This window comes from Ahaetulla prasina, chromosome 1, assembly GCF_028640845.1.
Source record: "Ahaetulla prasina isolate Xishuangbanna chromosome 1, ASM2864084v1, whole genome shotgun sequence".
Classification (NCBI taxonomy): Eukaryota; Metazoa; Chordata; class Lepidosauria; order Squamata; family Colubridae; genus Ahaetulla; species Ahaetulla prasina.
In genome coordinates, this window is record NC_080539.1 from 15344628 (window position 1) to 15369222 (window position 24595).

The following is a 24595-nucleotide window of genomic DNA, read 5'->3' on the forward strand; positions in this document are numbered from 1 at the left end:
TGGGGACCCCAGGGTGATACAGAGGCTATCAAGTGGTTGATTTGATTGTTGTCACTGGGTGTTGTGTCTCGTCCGATCTCACCACAGCCGGGGCCTTCTTATCTGCTTCCGAACACGGAGGAATGTCCTAGTATGCCTCCCGGCCCCAGCCCTGGCTCCATGCCCAGACAGGCTGAAGAGGAGGAAGTATCTCCAGCCCCCAGCTCTGGCTCCATGCCCAGGCAAACGGAGCAACTAGACCGCTCCCCCTCCTCCACAGCATGTGAGCCTGAGGGAGGTCAATTGCTAACAGCTGCAGACTGGAGTGACCCTTGCATCAGAAGACTTGATAGACGGAGGCAACAGAAGGAAGGGAGGGGCAGGCCTGGATAAGTGCTGAGTCATAGAGCCACACCCCATGGCCTATATAAAGGACCTGCTTTCTGGCATTCTCTGAGTCAGGCAAAGTCTAAACATATCTTGCTGAAGTCACTTTCTGGTCTCCTGCCTGCCCTGAGGACTTTGCTAGGACTTTGGCAGAGCTGCAGAGGCACACCTGATTCGGATTTCCCTGACCCGGCCGTCAGCGGAGGAGTGGGACACGACACTGGGAGAGGGGGGGAGAAAAGATTTATTGGATTTTGGTTTGGGGTTTTATTTCTGTAAATTGCCTGGAATCCCCATGAGTGACTTGGGCGGCCATATAAACTTTCTCGCTAAATAAATAAGATAATTTTTCAGCTTCTTAAGCCGCTTCCACCCTGCCTTGCCACTTCTTCAAAGGAATTTCTGAAGTAACCCCAGAGATCTACAGGAGTGGCCAAAATTGTGGAAACCTTCTGGGAAAAGTGTATTTTTGAGGTTTGATGGCTAATAACCCCACTTTTTTCGGGAGTTTCAAGATAATCCTATTCCACTGCTCGAATGGCCTGGGGAATAGCCCAGACCTTAAACCCAATTGAAAATCTATGGAGCCGACTAAAGAAACTTGCTAGTCAGAAGCGACACAGCAATAAAACCCAGTTCAGGGAAGCAATCATTCAATCTTAGTTTCACATTATAACAGCTGCAGAACTAAAAGACTTGGTTCACTCCATGGGAAGACATCATAAGGCCATAATTCACGCTAAAGGTTACCCAACTAAGTATTAAGTGACATGGTACAGATCAAATCTAAGCAGATGCTTTGTAGGTATTCCGAGTTTTTTAACTTTTAACTGAAGTCTTTAACTACTTTTTCTTCATCCAAACAGGGTCCAAAATCAGAAGAACAGAAGGGTGGAGGCCAGAAAAGCAAGGTCAGAGTCAATGCAAGGCTTTTTTTAAAAAAATAAATTTTTATTGAACAATTTTTAAAAGTTTTTATATATATATATGTAGATAGATATCACTGTTTATCAGCTATTCAAGACAGTCCTTTCCTATCATTTACACATATTTTAGTTCTATCTTACTTTACTTTTATTTATCTACCATTCCTATTTTCTAACCATTCATACCATTTGCTCCAGACCTTATAATATTCTGTGTCCTCTTTAATTTCTTTCGTAAGTTTGTCCATCTCTGCACATTCTAATATTTTTTTTTAATTAATTCTTCCTCTGTTGGTGGATTTTCATTGTTCCAATTTTGGGCATAGGCTATACGTGCTGCTGTTAATATATGGAGTATTAAATATTGCGTATTGTTTGTAAAAGTTCTTAACAATTTTCCTCTTTGCAACATTTCCACATCGGTATACATCCGTTATATATCCATTTTTCCCTTTACATCAACATATCTATACATGTGGTTCCATCCTCCTTTATACATATATTATAAATTAATATACTAATTTATAAACATACAAGACTTTTTTAACTAGCCCACAATCTTTCTGGAGTGAGGAAAAAAATTCAGGCCAAAGTACAGGATTGCAGCCGGGATCCTAGAATTCCAATTTCCCCCTATTTTCTATGAGTAAACCAGTATTATTCCAGGCCCTATGATTCATTCTTTGGCCAGGGAATTTTCTTTCTTGAAGGTTGGCTCTCCATCATGCATAGTCTTATTTATTTATTTATTTATTTATTTATTTATTTATTTATTTATTTATTTATTTGATTTGATTTGATTTGATTTGATTTGATTTGATTTCTATACCGCCCTTCTCCCAAAGGACTCAGGGTGGTTTCCAGCCAGATAAAACACAGTTATACATATAATATAAAATTTTAAAAAAATATATGAAAAGACTAATTCAATTTGGCCGAATTTAAAACTTAAAAACAAAAATAAAAATATAATCAACCCCAATTAAAATTACTAATTATTTCAAGCCAGCCTTGCGCGATAGAATAAATACGTCTTCAACTTGCGACGAAAAGTCCGGAGGTCAGGAAGTTGTCGTAATCCTGGAGGAAGCTCATTCTGGAGCGCAGGTGCCCCCACAGAGAAGGCCCTCCCCCTGGGGGTCGCCAGTCGACATTGTTTGACTGACGGCACCCTGAGGAGGCCCTCCCTATGGGAGCGCACAGGTCTATGGGAGGCTATAGGTGGCAGCAGGCGGTCCTGTAAATAACCCGGTCCTAAGCCATGGAGCGCTTTAAAGGTGGTAACCAACACCTTGAATTGCACCCGGAAGACTACAGGAAGCCAGTGCAGCTTGTGCAGGAGAGGTGTTATATGGGAGCCTCGAGTCGCTCCCTCTATCACCCGCGCAGCTGCGTTCTAGACCAACTGGAGCCTCCTGGTGCTCTTCAAGGGGAGCCCCGTGTAGAGAGCATTGCAGTAGCCCAGGTGGGAAGTGACGAGGGCATGAGTGACCGTGCATAGGGAATCCCGGTCTAGAAAGGGGCGCAACTGGCGTATCAGGCGTACCTGATAGAAGGCTCCCCTGGAGACGGTCGTCATGTGTTCTTCAAAAGACAACCGTCCATCCAGGAGGACGCCTAAGTTGCGTACCCTCTCCATTGGGGCCAATGACTCGCCCCCAACAGTCAGCGATGGCTTCAACTGACTTGAGTTCAAACTGCTAGGAGGTTTGGAAAGACAGGAAAAATTAAAAAAGGAATAGTATGTGGAAAATCCAGAGAGAATGAAGAGAGAGAGAGGGAGGGAGGATGGGAGGGAGACACAGAGAGACAGAGAGAGCGAGGAAGGGAGGGAGAGAGAGGGAAGTGATTGAGCAAAAAGACAAAGTGGAAGGAAGGAAACTATCAAGCATGTCCTAATTTCACTTTTAAAGAAATTGTATCTTTCAGAAGCAATATCAGTTATATTTCCAAAAGAAACAAAGCTGCTTTTATTACCTTAAATGGTGTTTGAAATAGAACCCAGGGTGACATTTTCTTGTGTGTGCTTTTTTTTATTATTATCTTCCAGGACGACTATATCCCCTATCCCAGCATTGATGAGGTAAGTACTCGAAGTACAGGGGGTGGGGTGGGGGGAGAACCATTAGAAAGATTACTAAAAGAAAGTTTTTTTTTAATTTGCATTAATATCCCACCCTTCTCCGAAGACTCAGGGCAGCTTACACTATGTCAAGCAATAGTCTTCATCCATTTGTATATTATATACAAAGTCAACTTATTGCCCCCAACAATCTGGGTCCTCATTTTACCAACTTTATAAAGGATGGAAGGCTGAGTCAACCTTGGGCCTGGTGGGGCTTGAACCTGCAGTAATTGCAAGCAGCTGCTGTTAATAACAGACTGTCTTACCAGTCTGAGCCACAGAGGCACTGAAAAGTTTAAAAAGTCTGAACCAGTGAGCTATTTTCACACTGAAGTCACCTTTAGGTGGGGATCCAAAAATCTCACCATAACAACCTTGCGATTGAAAAGCTGCACCTTTTCTACCCGTGCTGCTTTTTTTAATCCGACAAAAGGAAGGGGCTTCGGCCACACATTTGGGGGCTGCTCTGGCCTTTTTTTGAATCCCAACCCTCCCCCAGCTCACGAGGCTTCTAATGCTCTGCCAGAATATGTATAACGTGGTTTTGAATACATTGGAAGACACTGTTGGAAGGAAAATCCATCTGGTTCAGTTCAGGAGTGAAATCTACTTACTTTATCTACTGGTTCGGAGGTGCGTGCGCCATCATCATGTGCGATTTTGGACCCTCTGTGCATGCACAAAGCCTTCTGCGCATCTGCAGAGGGTCAAAAACAGGTCACTTCCTGGTTAAAACCAGAAAGTAACGATGTCTGGGTGGGTGGGCGGAGCCTCGTGCTGCCGTTGCTCTGATTCGCTGAACCACACGCCGCTGCTGCTACTGGTTCGTCCGAACCGGTGTGAACCGATAGCATTTCACCACTTCCAAGCTGGGAGAAAGACACTGGAAACATGGAGGCTGCTTGGAAAGATGGTTAATTGAACAGAACCACAAAGACAGTTCTGGGTCAGCTGAACAAAATGGAGTTGAGAGTGGTGGTGGTGAGGGGTTTATACCTCCTTTGGGCTTTCTATTTGAGCTTCCTGGCCCTGTGCCAGAACATCTCCTTTAATATTCTATTGGCCATTGTCGGATTCCTATAGGTGGTCATGTAGGGGTCATAGCTGGCTCTATAGGCAAAAGAGGAAATCCAAATCCTAGGTGCTTGTCTTAGCTAATCTGGTCAACCTCTGGCTTTTTTAATTTGAAAAAGCCAGAGCTCCCAGGTTTCTGTGACTTTGAATGTTTGGGCTGCTCTGGAAGTGGTGCAGTGAAGGGGCTTATGTTTGGAAAGGGTGTTGGACAATTCCTATTGTGGCTAATGGCTTCCGTCCTGTGTTGGATCTTGGGCGAGGCTGCTTGGGTAGGATGCTTTCTACTCCTACCAAGGAGTTTTGCAATATCCTGTCTTGAATGGATTTCTGCCTGCAGCATTTGTTTTGCTTATGAATAGAGCTATCTAGATACTTGTCTTCCTCTTTCAATAAGCTCTTTTATCTTTTTTTTTTAATTTGAATTTATATCCCGCCCTTCTCCAAAGACTCAGGGCGGCTTACATTGTGTTAAGCAATAGTCTTCATCCATTTGTATATTATATACAAAGTCAACTTTTATTGCCCCCAACAATCTGCGTCCTCATTTTACCTACCATATAAAGGATGGAAGGCTGAGTCAACCATGGGCCTGGTGGGACTTGAACTTGCAGTAATTGCAAGCAGCTGTGTTAATAACAGACTGCTTAGTCTGTTGAGCCATCAGGGGCTCTTAAGTGCTGGCATCTGCTGTGGGCTATTAAGAAAGACTTGGTGGGGGGCTGCTTTCTGTCTTTAAGAGCATGTTTCTCCATTTCTCCTTTTGGTAACTATAATATTCTGCCTTTTTAATATTTCCCCAAATATTTCATTCTTCTAGGAGGGGTGGGGGCTTCCCACAACACTTTCGACCGAAAATGCTACAGGATTAAGAATGCTAAGAATAGACATTAAAGAATGTCAAGAATGGTTTAATGAACTAAGGCAACTATTGCAATCGAAAGTAAATATAAGTGTCCCCAGGATAATATTGCAGGATCCAATCTGGGATGGTCATTGAGATCAAAGGTTTATTCTTTCAGGCTTTCAAGCTTTGTGCTGGAGACCATCATAAGGAATTTCTCTCTCTCCAGAATGTGTGCACTGGGCTGTTCTATGCATTGTATTTACATGTATTTCCTGGTTGTGTGTAGCTTTTAGTTGTTAATTAGGGAGTTGTTGGCTGGCTATTAAGTCATTAGTTATTGTTTCCTTTTGCTGCTGCACCATCAGTTCCTAAGTATCTGATAGCCAGGTGGGCAGGTACTTAGGAACTGAGGGATGTGACAGCATAAGGAAACAACAATTAAGGAAACAACAATTAATGACTTAATAGCCAGCCATCAAGACTCTAATTAACAATTAAAAGCTACATACAACCAGGAACCATATAAATATGGTTAGGCAAGAAAAACCAAAAGTACACATATAGACTGGGTGAAACCAGGCTTAATAGCAGTAACTGTGAAAGGGATCTTGGAGTCCTAGTGGAACAATCAGTTAAATATGAACCAGCAGTGTGCAGTAGTAGCCAAAAACACCAATGCAATCCTATATTGCATTAACAGAGGGATACAGTCAAGCTGGGCTGGGAAGTGTTCTCAACAGGCTAATGCAGTCTGTTATTAACACACAGCTGCTGCAATTACAATTACTGCAGGCTCGAGTCCCACCAGGCCCAAGGTTGACTCAGCCTTCCATCCTTTATAAGGTAGGTAAAATGAGGACCCAGATTGTTGGGGGTTGACTTTGTTGACTTTGTATATAATATACAAATGAATGAGACTATTGCCTTACACAATGTAAGCCGCCCTGAGTCTTCGGAGAAGGGCGGGATATAAATTCAAATAAAATAATAATAATAATAATAAAAAAAGATCAAGTGAGGTACTAATACTACTCTATAAAGCCTTAGTAAGACCACACCTAGAGTACTAACTGCATCCAGTTTTGGTCGCCACACTATAAAAAGATGTTGAGACTCTAGAAAAAGTGCAGAGAAGAGCAACCATGATGATTAGGGGACTGGAGACTAAAACATACGATGAACAGTTGCAGGAACTGGGCATGGCTAGTCTAGTGAAGAGAAGGACTAGGGGAGACATTATAACAGTCTTCCAATATTTGAGGGGCTGCCACAGAGAGGAAGGGGTCAACCTATTTTCTAAGGCACCCAAAGGCCAGACAAGGAATAATGGATGGAAATTGAACAAGGAGAGATTCAACCTGGAAATAAGGAGAAATTTTCTGACAGTGAGAACAATCAACCCATGGAACAGAAGTTGCCTTCAGAAGTTGTGGGAGCTTCATCACTGGAAGCTTTCAAGAAGAGACTGGACTGCCATTTGTCAGAAATGGTGTAGGGTCTCCTGCTTGGGTGGGGGATTGGACCAGATCAGGGGCCTCCAACCTTGGCAACTTTTAAGTCTGGCGGACTTCAACTCCCAGAATTCCCTAGCCAGCTTTGCTCTAATTGGGAAAAGCTCTAATGAAGCTTTGCTGGCTGGGGAATTCTGGGAGTTGAAGTCCGCTATGCTTAAAGTTGCCAAGGTTGGAGACCCCTGGACTAGATGACCTACAAGATCCCGTCCAATTGCAACTCTGTTAAAATGCAACCAGTAGAACAGCCCAGTGCACATATTCTGGAGAGAGAGAAGTTCCCTGATGATGGGCTCCAGCACAAGTCCAAAAGATTGAAAGAATAACCCTTTGGTCCCAGTGACTGACTCAAATTAGATGTTAAGACTACTATTCTTCAACACCACACTCTCTAAATGTGTTTCAATGTGTTCCTACTGTGACTTCTAATAATCAGAGAAGTACTGTACAAGCAAAAAAAATGTGGTTGGCACCAGGTTGAGGATATCCAGAATAAATATCTTCGCCGTCTGCACCTACACATACAGTTTTAATTCATCAATCCAGAGACTGGAAACTGATGAATGCTGGAGATTTATATCTAGCCCTACCTTTTCTCCATGCTTAACTTCACACTCGGAAGTCTTTTGTTAAATCCTTTGATTCACATTTTGAGAATGTGATTGCAACATAGAGTTGGGTGGCATTTGAGCGATCACTTTTTCTTTTACCAGATGGGGTTGGGTCAGGAGTGTAGAGTGTCAGGTAGCATTTTAATGTGACTTCCTTTATAGAGTGGGTTGGAATTGTACATCTGCACCACAACAAGGCCTGGAAATAGAGTTGAACCTTTTATTCTGGGTCCATATTTACACACAAGCCTGAGAATCGAATCTGCCCTGAAATATTTACGGGAGTGTTTCTCAATCTTGGGAATGTTCAGACTTCAACTCCCAGAATTCCCCAACCAACTAAGCTAGACTCTGGGAATTGAAGTTCACACAGCTGAAAGTTGCCACAGTTGAGAAATACTGATTTATGGAATCAACATTTACATCTTGTTACATTTACATCTCGTTCGGTGACCTTATGATTCAGGCCAAGGCAGCTAAGACATTCTCCCAAAGTGGCAACAGTGGTGAAATCCTGTCGGTTCTGTCCTGCTCGTGCGAATTGGTAGCGGTCGTGGTGCATGGTTTGGCGACCTGGTAGCGGTGGTGGTGTGTGGTTCGGTGAACTAGTAGCGGCGGAAGTGCGAGGCTCCGCCTACCTGCCTGGATGCTGTTACTTCCTGTTTGTTACCTTCTGCGCATTCGCAGAAGGCTTTTCGCATGCGTAGAGGGTCAAAAATCAGACCTGGTGATGGCGGCACACGCACTTCCAAACTAGTAGGGAAGGTAAGTAGATTTCATCCCCGAGTGGCAATTGATAACAATTCCTTTCCCCACTCCAAACAGTTTTTAGAAAAAGGGAGTCCCTACCCCTTAATCATCTTGCCTCAGTTTGGGGGTTATTGGATCGAAGACCCTGAGAACCTCAGCACCCCCACTTCATCCGAAAGCAGCATCTGTGACGAAGAGGAGGAGCCGCTCAGCCCCAGCACTTACGGCTACAAATTGGAGTGCAAAGGTGAAGCCAAGGCATATCGGAAACATTTCTTAGGAAAGGTTAGTGAGAAAGGAGGCATGTGCTCCATTACACACATGGTTATGCGGTACTTAAAGGGGTTGAGCAAACATCTCCAGCATTTGCATGTCAGGGAATGTTTGCATTTACCTGTGTTTCCCCCAAAATATGACCGTGTCTTATTTTCTTTTGACCCCCGAAAAAAAGGGCTAGGACTTTGTTTTGGATGGGTCTAATTATTGACTCACCTTGTGGCGGCAGCACCGACAGCCCGGCCCAGAAGGAGCCCACTACCAGCCCACTTCTGTGGCTGCTTGCTACCGCTCGCGCGCATCACCCCCAGGTCTCCGTTTCGCTGCCAGATCCTTCCGGAAAGCTCTCTGCAGCAAAAAAACAAGGTCCGGATTGATGCACGCATCGCCCCCCTGGCTTTCGTTTTGCCACAAGAGCCTTCTGGAAAGCTCTCTGCAGCTGAGAAACGGGCTCAAGATTGACACATGCGGCACGCATTGACTTCCGTTTCACCTTCAGAGGCCTTCCTAAAAGCCCTCTGCAGCTGATAACAAAACTCCGGATTGATCCGGAGCACTTTTATCGGCTACACAGGGCTTTCCAAAAGGCATCTGAAGGCAAAATGGAAGCCAAGGAGTGCCACATAGATCCCGAGCCCGTTTCTCAGCTGCAGAGACCTTTCCAGAAGGCTCTGACAGTGAAATGGAGGCCAGAGGGTGACGCATGCAAGCAGCGGCAAGTGGCCACAGGAGAAGTGGGCTTGCAAGGCGAGGCAGGTGTCAGGATGTCCAAGGCCTGGTAAGTAGGGCAGCTCCACCACCCCTTCCCTGGAGTGGGTGGGGTCTTAATTAGGGCTAATTTTAGGTTTAGGGCTTAACTTTAACACATGCATTCAAAAACGTGATAGAGCGTCTTTTCAGAGTGGGTCATATTTTCGGGGAAACACGGTATCATTTGGGGATGGTTGCAAAGGAATTGCATTTATATTTCTGCAAATATAACGTTCTAGATAGCGGGGGGCACTCAAACAGCGAAGTACAAAACAGGAAGTTGGATCAACCGATCTGCAAGCAGGATGCACACATCCGTATAACATGCAGTTGGGTTTTGGGTGTGTGTGCTTCAGCCTGTCTGTGACCATTTGCAACCTATAATTATCCTGTCAGCGTCCCAAGTAATAAATCCATAGCAAGCAAAACTCCGAGGCAGGTAGATTCCTCAAAGAATACTTTTATTGGAATTATCATATTGGCACATAACTGGTGAAAATTGACTCTAAAGTCTCCCGCTGTTTTCACCTAATTAAAAGTAAAAGTTTTTCTACTTTCTCAAAACAATCAGTCGCATGGTCTAATCACAGTGCGGATTGGCAGCCGGGTAGTATCACTCTACCTTCCTTCCTCACCAGGTGTGAGAATGTCCTTGGTTCTCAAGAGCAAATTAGGTTGTTTTGACTACAGATTCCCTTGTATCTCAATTCCTCCCTCCCAATCCCTCAGGTCCAGTGTGACAACACTGAAGTGGCCAAAAATTGCTTCAATCAGGTCAGCTTCACGTTTGACATACCCATCGACCCCTTTGCATTGTAGGAAATCAGATAATGAATAAAATCTCATTTATGATAGTTACCAAGATTTTTTAGCACAGACAAATACAGGTAGTTCTCAACTTACGACCACAATTGAATCTAAAATTTCTGTTGCTGAGAGATTTGTTAAGTGAATTTTGCCCCATTCTATGATCTTTCTTGCCACATTCATTAAGTGAATCACTGCAGTTGTTCAATTTAGTAACATGGTTGTTAAGTGAATCTGGCTTCCCAGATTCTTGTCAGAAGGTCGCAAAAGGTGATCACATGACCCAGGAAGCTGCAACGGTCATAAATATGAGTCAGTTGCCCAGCGTCTGAATTTTGATCACGTGACCACAGGGATGCTGCAACGGTCGTAAGTATGAAAAATGGTCATAAGTCACTTTTTCAGTGCTGTTGTAACTTTGAACAGTCACTAAATGAACTGCTGTAAGTCTGCCTACAGTTCAGTCTTGTTCAGAATCTGATTAAATCAGTCTTTAGCTGTTAAAAAATTTATGAAGAAGGTAATGTTAGTATTCATGGTTTTGGCGTTTTGTCTGGACTTTCTTGACATTACTGAATATCCAACAACAACCCACCCAGCTTCCAGATTCTGGATAAAACTGATCTGTTCTTTTGTTCTAAAAAAACTTGGTAACCATTATAATTGCAATAGCACTTAGCTCTTAGGCTTATATATCGCTTCATAGTGTTTTACAGCCGTCTCTAAGCCATTTACAGAGTCAGCATATTTCCCCCAATAATCATTTTATCGACCTCAGAAGGATGGGGGTGGGGGGGCTGAGTCAGCCATGAGCCAATCAGGATCGAACTCCTGGCAGTGGGCAGAGTTACCCTGCAATACTGCATTCTAACCACGGCTCTGAAATTTGAATCATTAACTGTTAATTTGTACACAATTCTGGTCCCTGTACCTTAAGTGTATTTTGGAAAGATAGAAAAGATGCAGATAGTGGAGGAATAGACTAGCTCTCCCACAAGAGGCAGCATGGTGTCTCAGCAGTTAAGATGCTCCGTTTGTTGACTGGAAAGTCGGCAGCCAAGGTTCAAGACCCAAGGGTCATGAGACTGTAAGAGCTCCCATCCTCTCCTCAGCTCCTGCCAACCTAGCAATTTGAAAGCATGCAAATGCGAGTAGATAAATAGGTACCACTGTGATGGGAAGGTAACAGCACTCCATGACATCATGCTGGCCACATGACCACAGAAATGTCTTCGGACAGCGCTGGCTCAATGGTGTTGAAATGGAGATGCTGCTCCTAGAGCCAGCAATGGCTGGTGGAGTAAAATATGCAGAGACTCTTTATCCACAAGGAAAGAGTTGTGGCATCTGAGATTTTTTCCGCTTAGGGCAAGATCTGAAAGAATTATGTAAAACTCTGCTCCGTCTGGAAACTGCAGCTACTATAGAGAGTTTTCCACCCACTCACTCTCATAGTATCAAAATTCAGGGTCATCCATTAAAAATTATTCCGGGTCATCCATTCAACTTGGGAAGCCTCACATTACTACACACCTATAGAAGACAACAGAGAGATAGTTCAGGATTTTTTTAAAATTTGCATTTATATCCCGCCCTTCTCCGAAGACTCAGGGCGGCTTACACTATGTTAAGCAATAGTCTTCATCCATTTGTATATTATATACAAAGTCAACTTATTGCCCCCAATAATCTGGGTCCTCATTTTACCTACCTTATAAAGGATGGAAGGCTGAGTCAACCTTGGGCCTGGTGGGACTTGAACCTACAGTAATTGCAAGCAGCTGTGTTAATAACAGACTGTCTTAGCAGTCTGAGCCACCAGAGGCCCATAGGATTGAACTGTGGAGCCCCGGTTCTCTCTGAGCGGGGTTGGTTTTTTGGAAACATTTTATTTCCCAGCTAAGAAACATATTCAATGCATTGTTACTCAAAGTACATAACTAGAAGGAGGGGAGAAATAGAAAGAGCATTAATCAAAGGAAATTTTTTTGGGGGAGAGAAACTTGTAGGAGGAGGGAAATGAAATTTCAACAGAGTGTTAAACCAGAGCTGGGTATTTTATGACCTCCGAGCCACATCTGGCCCTATGGCTGTTCCTATCCAGCTCAAATGAGTTGCTTTTATTTTGAAGCTACTTTTTTTCCCCAATTTACGTATATGCAGGTTTGCATGCCTATACACCTTCACAGCCCTATTGGTTGGGCCCTCCACAACCGTCTCCATTTCCGATATGACCCCTTGAGAAAAATTAATTGCCCATCAATTTGTTCAACAGTGACATTCATGGCCACCAAATGTGGTGGTGGCTACCAATGTATCCGATGTAAAAAAGAATTTGTTCTGACCTAGGCTTCCCCAAACCACGAAGCAGACTCCTTGTCCCAACAAAAACCCCTTTTTATTAAGTTACTGTGAATGCTTCTCGTTCGCATCCAGCAAAGTCTTTCAAGGGTGAATTTACCGTCACAGACCTTCTCTTAGTTCTCCTGTTTTCTTTGGGATGGATCTGATGGATCTTTGGAGAGCTGCCAGGCCCATATCTTCAAAACTTGGCAAGGAGTCTCAGAGAGTCACAAACCAATTAAGCAAACTAATTGTCTCCTGCAAACTCCACTCCCCTTTCGCTCCTCTTTTATTCCCTATGGGAGGGGCCATTCATTGTCCACCTGTGGCCTTACTCCCAAGTCGACCCTTAGCTGTTCCCTTCCTCTGGCATGTGTACATTGGGAATAGGCTCCAGCTGTTCACCTGCCTCACTGATGTCTGACTCCGAAGGCAGCTGATAACTAGCATACGGACCTGACCCCCTTTCTGCCTCTGACGCAGAGTCCTCATCACAGCCTTCCCCAGACTCCAGAACTGGCCCATGTTCTTCCCCAATCTCCTCACTGTCCGAATCTGTTGCCAGCTCTGCTGGCCGCTGGTGGGTCACAACAGAATTGCTACCAGTTTAGAGAAGATGGTTTCTTTCTCAGAGGCAGCATGGCTGTTATATACAGTATATGGGTTATGCTAGACTTTATTTCATCTTTCTTGGGTAGGTCAGTTCCTGCGTGAGACAGAATGCTGGGTTAAATATTAAATATTCTCTGTGTTGCCCAGCTTAGTTCTCCTGTTTTCTTTGGGATGGATCTGAGCGGGCTAGATCCTGGATCCATATCTCGGGAGGTCCATAAAAGCCAACCCTCTGCAGCTATTAAAAGAAAAATAACATCTCTGGCCCCATTTCTGTCTGCTGGAACATCATTGAAAGAGGCCGATGCTCTGAAGAGCACCCAAAATCTTTCAAAATTGAAAGGGAACGGATGAAAATATATCTAGGTTGATGTCAGGAAGCAGTGAGAAAAATGTGAGCATGTGTGAAGAAGGAAAAGAAAAAAAGAGGAAGGAAAGAAAAAGGACAAGGAAGAAGGGAGGTAGGAGAGAGTGAGGAAAGAAGGAAGAATTATTTATTTATTTATTTATTTATTTATTTATTTATTTAATTAATTAATTAATTAATTAATTAAACTTTTATACCGCCCTTCTCCCGAAGGACTCAGGGCGGTGTACAGCCTGCATTAAAACAATTTATATACACACTAAAATAACAATTAAAAAACTTATTCCATAAAGGCGAAATTAAAACCGTCCAATTGACCATATAAAATACCCAATAAAATACAATTAAAATTTAAAATTTAAGAATTTAAAATTTAGCAGTTAAAAATCAGGCCAGTCCCGCTTGAATGAATAAATAAGTTTTCAGTTCCCGGCGAAAGGTCCGAAGGTCAGGTAATTGGCGTAAACTGGGGGGAAGTTCGTTCCAGAAAGTAGGTGCTCCCACAGAGAAGGCCCTTCCCCTGGGGGCCACCAACCGACACTGCCTGGCGGACGGCACCCTGAGAAGACCCTCTCTGTGAGAGCTCACGGGTCGGTGGGAGGCATGTGGTAATAGCAGGCGGTCCCGTAAGTACCCGGGCCCTAAGCCATGGAGCGCTTTGAAGGTGGTAACCAAAACCTTGAAGTGCACCCGGAAGACCACAGGTAGCCAGTGCAGACTGCGCAGGAGTGGTGTTACCCGGGAGCAACGTGGTGCTCCCTCAATCACCCGCGCAGCTGCATTCTGGACTAGCTGAAGTCTCCGAGTGCACTTCAGGGGTAGCCCCATGTAGAGAGCATTGCAATAATCCAGGCGAAGTGGCGAGGCATGGTGACCGTGCATAAGGCATCCCGGTCAAGAAAGGCGCAACTGGCGGACCAGGCGAACCTGGTAAAAAGCTCTCCTGGAGACGGCCGCCAAATGGTCTTCGAACGACAGCCGTCCATCCAGGAGAACGCCCAAGTTGCGCACCCTTTCCGTTGGGGCCAGTGACTCGCCCCCAACAGTCAGCTGCGGTTGCAGCTGACTGTACCGAGATGCCGGCATCCACAGCCACTCCGTCTTGGATGGATTGAGTCTGAGTCTGTTTCTCCCCATCCAGACCCGTACGGCCTCCAGACAACGGGACAGCACTTCAACAGCTTCGCTGGGGTGGCCTGGGGTGGAAAAGTACAGCTGAGTATCATCAGCGTACAGGTGATAACTCACCCCAAAGCCACTGATGACCTCGCCCAGCGGCTTCATATAGATGTTGAACAGGAGAGGCGAGAGAATCGACCCCTGCGGCACCCCACAAGTGAGGTGCCTCGCGGCCGATCTCTGCCCCCCTGCCAACACCGTCTGCGACCGGTCGGAAAGGTAGGAGGAGAACCACCGATAAACGGTGCCTCCCACTCCCAACCCCTCCAACCGGCGCAGCAGGATACCATGGTCGATGGTATCAAAAGCCGACGAGAGATCTAACAGGACCAAGGCAGAGGAGCAACCCTATCCCTGGCCTCCAGAGGTCATCCACCAACGCGACCAAAGCTGTCTCCGTGCTATGCCCGGGCCGGAAGCCGGACTGGAACGGGTCTAGATAGACAGCTTCCTCCAGGTACTGAGGAAACTGCCACGCCACCACACTCTCTACAACCTTCGCCACAAAGCGAAGGTTGGAGACTGGACAGTAATTACTCAAAATAACTGGGTCCAGGGAAGGCTTCTTGAGGAGGGGTCTCACCACCGCCTCTTTCAAGGCGGCGGGAAAGGTCCCCTCCATCAAAGAAGCATTTATAATCCCCCGGAGCCAGCCTCGTGTCACCTCCTGAGTGGCCAGCACCAGCCAGGAGGGGCACGGGTCCAGTAAACAGGTAGTGGCATGCAGTCTCCCCAGCAACCTGTCCACGTCCTCGGGAGCCACAGAATCAAACTCATCCCAAACAACATCAACAAGACGCGCCTCAGTCATCTCATCCGGATCAATTAAAGCATTTGAAGTTAGGACAAGAAACAAGGGATGGAAACTAATCAAGGAGAGATGCAACCTAGAACTAAGGAAAAATTTCCTGACAGTTAAAACAATTTATATACACACTAAAATAACAATTAAAAACTTATTCCATAAAGGCCAAAATTAAAACCGTCCAAATTGACCATATAAAATACCCAATAAAATACAATTAAAATTTAAAATTTAAGAATTTAAAATTTAGCATTAAAAATCAGGCCAGTCCCGCTTGAATGAATAAATAAGTTTTCAGTTCCCGCGAAGGTCCAAGGTCAGGTAATTGGCGAAACTGGGGAAGTTCGCTCCAGAGTAGGTGCTCCCACAGAGAAGGCCCTTCCTGGGGCCACCAACCGACACTGCCTGGCGGACGGCACTGAGAAGACCCTCTGTGAGAGCGCACGGGTCGGTGGGAGTGGTAACAGCAGGCGGTCCCAAGTACCCGGGCCCTAAGCCATGGAGCGCTTGAAGGTGGTAACCCTGAAGTGCACCCGAAGACCACAGTAGCCAGGTAGCCAGTGCAGACTGCGCAGGAGTGGTGTTACCCGGGAGCAACGTGGTGCTCCCTCAATCACCCGCGCAGCTGCATTCTGGACTAGCTGAAGTCTCCGAGTGCACTTCAGGGGTAGCCCCATGTAGAGAGCATTGCAATAATCCAGGCGAGAAGTGACGAGAGCATGAGTGACCGTGCATAAGGCATCCCGGTCTAGAAAGGGGCGCAACTGGCGGACCAGGCGAACCTGGTAAAAAGCTCTCCTGGAGACGGCCGCCAAATGATCTTCGAACGACAGCCGTCCATCCAGGAGAACGCCCAAGTTGCGCACCCTTTCCGTTGGGGCCAGTGACTCGCCCCCAACAGTCAGCTGCGGTTGCAGCTGACTGTACCGAGATGCCGGCATCCACAGCCACTCCGTCTTGGATGGATTGAGTCTGAGTCTGTTTCTCCCCATCCAGACCCGTACGGCCTCCAGACAACGGGACAGCACTTCGACAGCTTCGCTGGGGTGGCCTGGGTGGAAAAGTACAGCTGAGTATCATCAGCACAGGTGATAACTCACCCCAAAGCCACTGATGACCTCGCCCAACGGTTTCATAGATGTTGAACAGGAGAGGCGAGAGAATCGACCCCTGCGGCACCCCACAAGTGAGGTGCCTCGCGATCTCTGCCCCCTGTCAACACCGTCATGACCGGTCGGAGAGGTAGGAGGAGAACCACCGATAAACGGTGCCTCCCACTCCCAACCCCTCCAACCGGGCGCAGCAGGATACCATGGTCGATGGTATCAAAAGCCGATGAGAGATCTAACAGGACCAAGGCAGAGGAGCAACCCTATCCCTGGCCCTCCAGAGGTCATCCACCAACGCGACCAAAGCTGTCTCCGTGCTATGCCCGGGCCGAAGCCGGACTGAACGGGTCTAGATAGACAGCTTCCTCCAGGTACTGAGGAAACTGCCACCACATTTTCTACAACCTTCGCCACAAAGCGAAGGTTGAGACTGACGATAATTACCCAAAATAACTGGGTCCAGGGAAGGCTTCTTGAGGAGGGGTCTCACCACCGCCTCTTTCAAGGCGGCGGGAAAGGTCCCCTCCATCAAAAAAGCATTTATAATCCCCCGGAGCCAGCGTCGTGTCACCTCCTGCGTGGCCAGCACCAGCCAGGAGCGGCACGGGTCCAGTAAACAGGTAGTGGCATGCAGTCTCCCCAGCAACCTGTCCACGTCCTCGGGAGCCACAGAATCAAACTCATCCCAAACAACATCAACAAGACGCGCCTCAGTCATCTCATCCGGATCAATTAAAGCATTTGAAGTTAGGACAAGAAACAAGGGATGGAAACTAATCAAGGAGAGATGCAACCTAGAACTAAGGAGAAATTTCCTGACAGTTAGAACAATTAATCAGTGGAACAACTTGCCTCCAGAAGTTGTGAATGCTTCAACACTGGAAGTTTTTAAGAAGAGATTGGACAACCATTTGTCTGAAATGCTATAGGGCTTCCAGCCTAAGCAGGGGTTGGACTAGAAGACCTCCAAGGTCCCTTCCAACTCTGTTGTTCTGTCTTCTAAATGTTTCTTGTATCCCCAAAGGATTTGCAAGGTGTTCATAAACTATGGATGAGTCACTTGTGATTACTTTTGGGTGTTAAAAATGAGCCTAAGATCAACAATGAAACTATGAAAGACAGGGAGAGCGAGTTAAATCACTAAGTTTAGAGCCTTTGGGGTTTTTTTCCCCTCCCCCGATAACTCTTAACACATTCTTTCTATCTTTAGGATCATTTAACTTTTTACTGCACCGCCAGCAGCCTGGGAAATTTGATCCTTTCCATTAAATGTGAAGAGGCAGATGGAATTGAATATCTACGGATAATTCTCAGGTAAAACAAAGGGGTAAAGGAAAGAGTATATACAGAAAACAAAAATGTACTGATTTTTGTGAAAGTTCTGTTCATTAATTTCTCTGGCAGCGTTTTTACATCTGTATTTTTTAAGGGGCATGATGGCTCGGTGGTTAAAGACGCTGATTTTGTCAGCTGGAAAGCTGGAAGCCCGGGTTCAAGACCTAAGCTCCGCACAATGGCTCCCGTTCCTTGCCTCAATTCCTGCTCACCTAGCAATAGCAATAGCACTTAGACTTACCGTATTTTTCGGAGTATAAGACACACTTTTCCCCCCCTAAAAGAGGGTGAAAATTTGGGTGCGTCTTATACAGCGAATGTAGCCCCGCCCACCCACCGGCCCCCATCCTTTGGCCTCTGCCTCCCAGCAATTTATCTCCTTGCAGCAAACAGCAAACATCCCGTTTCAGCTTCAGCACAGCCTGATTAGCACAAGCAGTTGATTGTCGGTTGGATTGGCCTCCCGACCCTCAGCTGTTTCAGGCTGCAGGGATTGCCATTGCCTATTGCTGTGCTGGCCTCCGCTGTTTGCTGCAAGGACAGGAATTGTTGGGAGGCAGATTTTTTTTTCTTGTGCTAATCAGACTGTGCTGAAAATGAAACTAAAGCAGGCTGTTTGGGGTTGGCTGCAAGGAGGAAAATTGCTGGGAGACAGAGGCAGAGGCAGATTTTTTTTCTTGTTTTCCTCCCCAAAAAAGGTAGGTGTATCTTATAGTCCGGAGCATCTGATACTATGAAAAATACGGTATATACCACTTTACAGCCCTCTCTAAGCGGTTTACAGAGTCAGCCTATTGCCCCCAACAATCTGAGTCCTCATTTGACCCATCTCGGAAGGATGGAAAGCTGAGTCCACCTTGAGCCTGGTGAGATTTGAACTGCCAAATTGCAGGCAGCAGAAGTAGCCTGAAGTACTACACTCTAACCACTGCGCCACCATGGCTAACAGTTTGAAAGCATGTAAATGTGAGTAGATTAATAGATAACATTTTGATGGAAGGTAACAGCATTCCATGCACCTTTGGTGTACAGTCATGACCAAGGAAAATTCCCTCGTCCAAGAAACAGAGAAACCCTACCTTAGAATTGGGCACAACTGGACAGAAAACTTTTACCATTACTTTTTGAAGTTTTTGAACTACAGCTATATAATTCCCAGTCAAGATCAGCCATTCTGACCTGAATTCTGGAATTTTAGTCCTAAAGGACATATTTTCACTGGCATTAGATTCTTACACTCAACTGACCTATAATATCACTGTGTCGTGTCCCACTCCTCCTCTGATGGCTGGGTCGGGGAAGTCTGCATCAAGCGTGGTCACAGAGCCTCTGCAGCTTTGCCAAAGTTCTGTCAGAGTTCTCAGGGCAGGCAGGAGTCCAAGATGTGACTTCAGCAATCCAAATTAGACTTTGCCTGACTCAAAGAATGCCAGAAAGCAGATCCTTTATATAGACCATGGGGTATGGCTCCATGACTCAGCACTTATCCAGGCCTGACCCTCCCTTCCTTTTGCTGACGTCGCCTCTCCATTCTCCAGAAGCGTGGATCCGTCCACCCTTCAGTTGCCGGCAATTCCAGCTCGTGACTGGCTTCAGGTTCTTCATGTTCACATGCTGTGGGGGAGGGGTTTATTTGCTCGGTTTGTCCAGGCATGGTGCCAGGACCGGGGGCCGGAGGCATGCCAGGCCATTCGTCTTGCTCGGTCTGTCTGGGCATGGTGCCAGGACCGGGGGCTGGAGGCATGCCAGGCCCTTCGTCTGCATTATCAGTCTCTGGCTGAGATAACAGGAGATGAGAGGGGCCCGGCTGCGGAGAGGGGGGCGGGTGAGACACAACACACTGATTTCTTTTTGACTGAGTCAAAAAGAGGTCGCCCCTGACTTGCAGGTGGGGTGGGCTGCTGGGGGTTTGCAGAGGTTCAGGAGAACCTCTAGCTAAGATTCTGTGCAGTTCAGAGAACCCCCAAATCCCACTCCTGGCTGGCTCCACCCACCACACTCCTCCCCTCCCAGGAGTCCCCATGCGGCCCGTTTTGGACGTAGGTAAGTGCAGGGTACGCACAAAGGCTCAGGGAGGGTGAAAAATGGGCCTAATGGAAGTTCAGGAACAAATGGGCCCATTTCTGGCCTCCAGAGTCTGGGGGGGGGGGCATTTTTGCCCAACTGGAGGCTCAAGGAAAGCCTCCAGAGCCCGGGGAAGGCAAAAACTCTCCCCCCTTGCCATGGTGCAGGAGACCGACTAGGCCACACCCTCCGTGGCCACACCCACCCAGTAACAGGGCAGAGAACTCCGTGCTAAAATTTTCGAAGCCCACCCCTGCTTGACTTCCAACAGTTCATTTAGTGACTGTTCGAAGTTACAACAGTACTGAAAAAAGTAACTTGGGACCGTTTTTCACACTTACAATGTTGCAGCATCCCCATGGTCACCTGATTAAAATTCAGATGCTTGGCAACTGGCTCCTATTTATGATGATTGCAGTGTCCTGGGGCCTTGTGGTCATCTTTTGCGACCTTCTGACTATCTTCAGTCAATGGGAAAGCCAAGGTTTGTTTAACAACTGTGTTGCTAACTTGACAACTGCTGTCATTTTACTTAAAAACTGTGGCAAGAAAGATAATAAAATGGGCCAAAATTCACTTAAAAACCATCTCACTTAGCAATAGAAATTTTGAGCTCCACTGTGGTCATAAGTCGAGGACTAACTGTATTGAAAGCCCTTTGCTGGGCTTTCTGTATTGGGCTAACTATATTGAAAGCCCCTGTTCATAAATAAGGACTCAACAGCTATGTTAAAACATACCAGTGCCCTATGTATACCCAACTGTAGAATTACAGCATGACTTCCCACTACTTTGGAAAATATGCAAAGAAAAGCAACTAAGAGAAAGAGTGCAGAGAAGAGCAACAAAGATGATTAGGGGACTGGAGGCTAAAACATATGAAGAACAGTTGCAGGAACTGGGTAGGTCTAGTTTAATGAAAAGAAGGACTAGGGGAGACATGATAGCAGTGTTCTAATATCTCAGGGGTTGCCACAAAGAAGAGGGAGTCAAGCTATTCTCCAAAGCACCTGAGGATAAGACAAGAAGCAATGGATGGAAACTGATCAAGGAGAGAAGCAATTTAGAACTAAGGAGAAATTTCCTGACAGTTAGAACAATTAATCGACTTGCCTGCAGAACGACTTGCCTGCAGAAGTTGCGAATGCTCCAACACTGGAAATTTTTAAGAAAATGTTGGATAACCATCTGACTGAGATGGTGTAGGGTTTCCTGCCAGGGCAGGGGGTTGGACTAGAAGGCCTCCAAGGTCCCTTCCAACTCTGTTGTTATATTATATTAAGATGATTAAAGGCCTGGAGACAAAAATATATGAAGAACAGTTGCAGGATTTGAGCTTGGCTAGTCTAGAAATCAGAAGGACTAGGGGGGCATGATAGCAGTATTCCAGTATTTGAGAGGTTGCCACAAAGAAGAGGGGGTCTAATTATTCTCCAAAGCACCAGAGGGCAGGACAAGAAACAATGGATGGAAACTAATCAAGGAGAGAAGCAATGTGGAATTAAGGAGAAACTTCCTATCAGTGAGGACAATTAACCGGTGGGATTGCTTGCCTTCAGAAGTTGTGGATGCTTTATCACTGGAGGTTTTTAAGAAGAGGCTGCACAGAAATGGTATAGGATCTCCTGCTTGAGCAGAGGGTTGGACTAGAAGACCTCCAAGGTTCCTTCCAGCTCTATTCTGATTGATTGATTTATTCAAGGTTGACTTAAAGATGCTTCAGTTAAGCTATTGTCCTCTTATTTGCATGACATGTTGAATGACAAACACACAGGCTGAGTTTGCCTAGGGCTCCTGGCTGAGATGTGATGGGCTGGTTTGTGGTTTATTACGTCGAGCAAACACAAGCAACAGGCTTGTATATAGGAAATCCCAATCTGACCTCTGGCATTTATAGACCCAGTTAGGAAAAACACCTATCTGATGTATTAGTAAGACAAGGACAGCCAAAGAAGGCTTCATATCTTCGACTTACGACTGGTGGCTCAGTACTTTGGGGGACTCAGCAATTGGCCTGCATTTACAATTGTTTGCAGGCCCCATGGTCACAGGAGCACAATTTCTGATGTTTTTGCCAGAACTGCCCTGTAGTGAACAATGGGCTCACTTAATGACTGTGGCATTCAACAGTTGCCAAAAAAAAAAAAAAACTTGTAAAATTGAGTGTGGGATCACATGGTGACCTGTTTTATCAATGGCTGCTGCCGTGAGGCAGGTGTCGGGGCGGGGATACATGGAAAAGAAGGCAAGTGTCAGGCCTCCCATACATGGAGGAAAATGACACCCCCAAAATAAGCCCTAATGATTATTTTGGGGCCCAAAAGAAAACAAGTCCCGGTCTTATTTTCGGGGAAACACGAGGTAGTAGGATGAAAAGAACTTCCGTCTTCTCATATCTAGAGCAGTGTTTCTCAGCCTTAGCACCTTGAAGATATATGTCAACTCACACAGCATCCCTGGCCTGCTCTCAAGTTGCCATAGGCAAGGGGGATGGGAAAACGGCAAAGCAGCAAGGCAGCAAAAAAACCCCAAAAGCACATTCCAGACATATCTCTCTCAAGGCTGTCTCCCAAGGTTACCCACAGCGGCCGGAGGGGAGTGATCTCTACAACCCACAAAGTTTCTCCATGGGCAAATGTGACTGATGACACACCCTGAGGGGAGGGGGGAAACAGGGTCATGATTGGAGCGTAAATTACGTGGGGTCAGAGTTGGCTTCACTTGGAACATGCTGACATGAAGCTCCTAATAAATAACTGGATTTCTTTTGAAGCTTGGCTCGAGGCTCATGATTTAATTAGGGCGTCCGTCGGAACCCTGACAATATGTGGACCATGCTGGCTAGGAGATTCTAGGAGTCCACACATCTTCAAGTTGCCAAGGTTGAGAACCAGAGAACCAGAGTGAACTTCTCCCTCTCAGTTGGTTGACCGATCCATGACTTCTTCTCACTGGGACCAGTTCTCACTACCCTTCTCCAATGGGTTGGTTTGGATTGAACATGAGATGATGTTGTCCAAATACTGTATATATTAAAAGATGTCGGGGCATCCCGGTGGACACTTTCGGCGTGCTGAAGTTTCTATGGAGTCCGAACGTTTTGCTACATAAGAGAGAGACGAAGTGATGATAACAGGATGTTCGCTAGCCGTTTAATGATGGATCTGAGTTTCTTGGGGTTTTAAAAATTATTTTACAGCGCTTTCAGTATGCTCTTCGGTAATGAGTTTGGCAATGAACATTGTTTGCTTGACCTACAGCAAAGCCCAAGGAAACCAGTAAGAAAACAATCCCTTGAAAAGATATTGGAAAATATCTGTCTATATATATAACACTGTTTCTTCTCTCCTTAATGTCTTATCCTCTTATTCCCCCAACAAATTACGGATGTTTCAAAGGAAACGGGAAACTGGAGACGGTAACCGTAACAACCATGTCCAAACGAACCCTTTTGAAAAGGTTCAAAAACAATCTACGGAGAGCCTTCCTTTTAATGAAATCTAGAGATATTGCTACATTATCACTGCTTAATGTCTAATTCTCTCTGTTTCTATTTTGGCCTTTTAATAGGTCCAAAGCAAAAACGTTACATGAAAGAATCCCTTTAGCTGGACTCAGCAAGCTGCCAAATATCCCACAGATTGCAAAGGTAGGTTGCTTGGAGTGATAACCATAAAGATCATGGTTGCGAACTTTAGAGGTTGGGCTTTATCGCCAAAACATCAATGATTGCAAGCAACGATGGAAGCAAGAATTTAAATACAGACAAAAACATATAATCTGCAGTGCTTTGACTCTAAAGCAGGGGTGAAATCCAGCAGGTTCTGACAGGTTCTGGAGAACTGGTAGCGGAAATTTTGAGCAGTTCGGAAAACCGGCAAATACCACCTCTGGCTGGTCCCAAAGTGGGGTGGGAATGGAGATTTTGCAATATCCTTCCCCCAGGAGTGGGGAGGGAATGGGGATTTTGCAGTATCCTTCCCCTGGAGTGGGGTGGGAATGGAGATTTTGCAGTATCCTTCCGCTGCCACGCCCACCAAGCCACACCACACCACGCCCACCAAGCCACACCCACAAAACCGGTAGTAAAAAAATTTGGATTTCACCACTGCTCCAAAGGTGTCCTTGGGGGCAGACAGTTGAGGAGGATACTGGTGTGGTAAAAATGTGAAAGTAGAAATTAGATCCGGAGTAAAGAGACAGTTCATATTTATTAGGGCAAATTATAGCAATAGAACTTAGACTTCTACACCGCTTTACGGTGCTTCTACAGTCCTCTCTAAGTGGTTTATAGAGTCAGCATACTGCCCCCAACAATTCTGGGTCCTCATTTTTACCCACCTCGGAAGGATGGAAGGCTGAGTCAAGTCAACCTTGAGCCTGGTGAGATTTGAACTGCCAAATTGCAGGCAGCCAGCAGAAGTAGCCTGCAGTACTGCACTCTTACCACTGCACCACCGTGGCTCAGTGGCTTAATGACACTGGAGGTGATTTCTGCTCCATTGGTTCGAGTCCTAGCATTGCCTATCAGGGTGAGCTCCTGTCACTCGTCTCAGCTTCTGTCCAACTAACAGTTCAAAAGCATGTATGTGAGTAGATAACGTAGGTTCCACTTGAGTGGGGGTGGGGAATGAGCTAGTGCTCGGTGTAGGCAGTCAGATTTCTGCCCTCTGAACCTTCCCAGTTGCGATGCCCATTGGGAAGGCGGCTCCTGGGAGAGAGGGTGGCTTGGGTGATACTA

General features: G+C 45.9%; 1 protein-coding gene across 2 annotated transcripts in view; it reads left to right on the forward strand.

The window, feature by feature from the left end:
• RAP1GAP2 (RAP1 GTPase activating protein 2) overlaps positions 1 to 24595 on the forward strand; it is a 356373-nt gene that overhangs the window by 255239 nt on the left and 76539 nt on the right. For both annotated transcript variants that reach the window (XM_058164269.1, XM_058164270.1), the window contains 5 exons: positions 1233 to 1277; positions 3343 to 3375; positions 8283 to 8492; positions 17666 to 17769; positions 23425 to 23503. In XM_058164269.1, coding sequence (XP_058020252.1) covers positions 1233 to 1277; positions 3343 to 3375; positions 8283 to 8492; positions 17666 to 17769; positions 23425 to 23503 — 471 coding nt within the window. The remainder of the gene's footprint in view (positions 1 to 1232; positions 1278 to 3342; positions 3376 to 8282; positions 8493 to 17665; positions 17770 to 23424; positions 23504 to 24595) is intronic.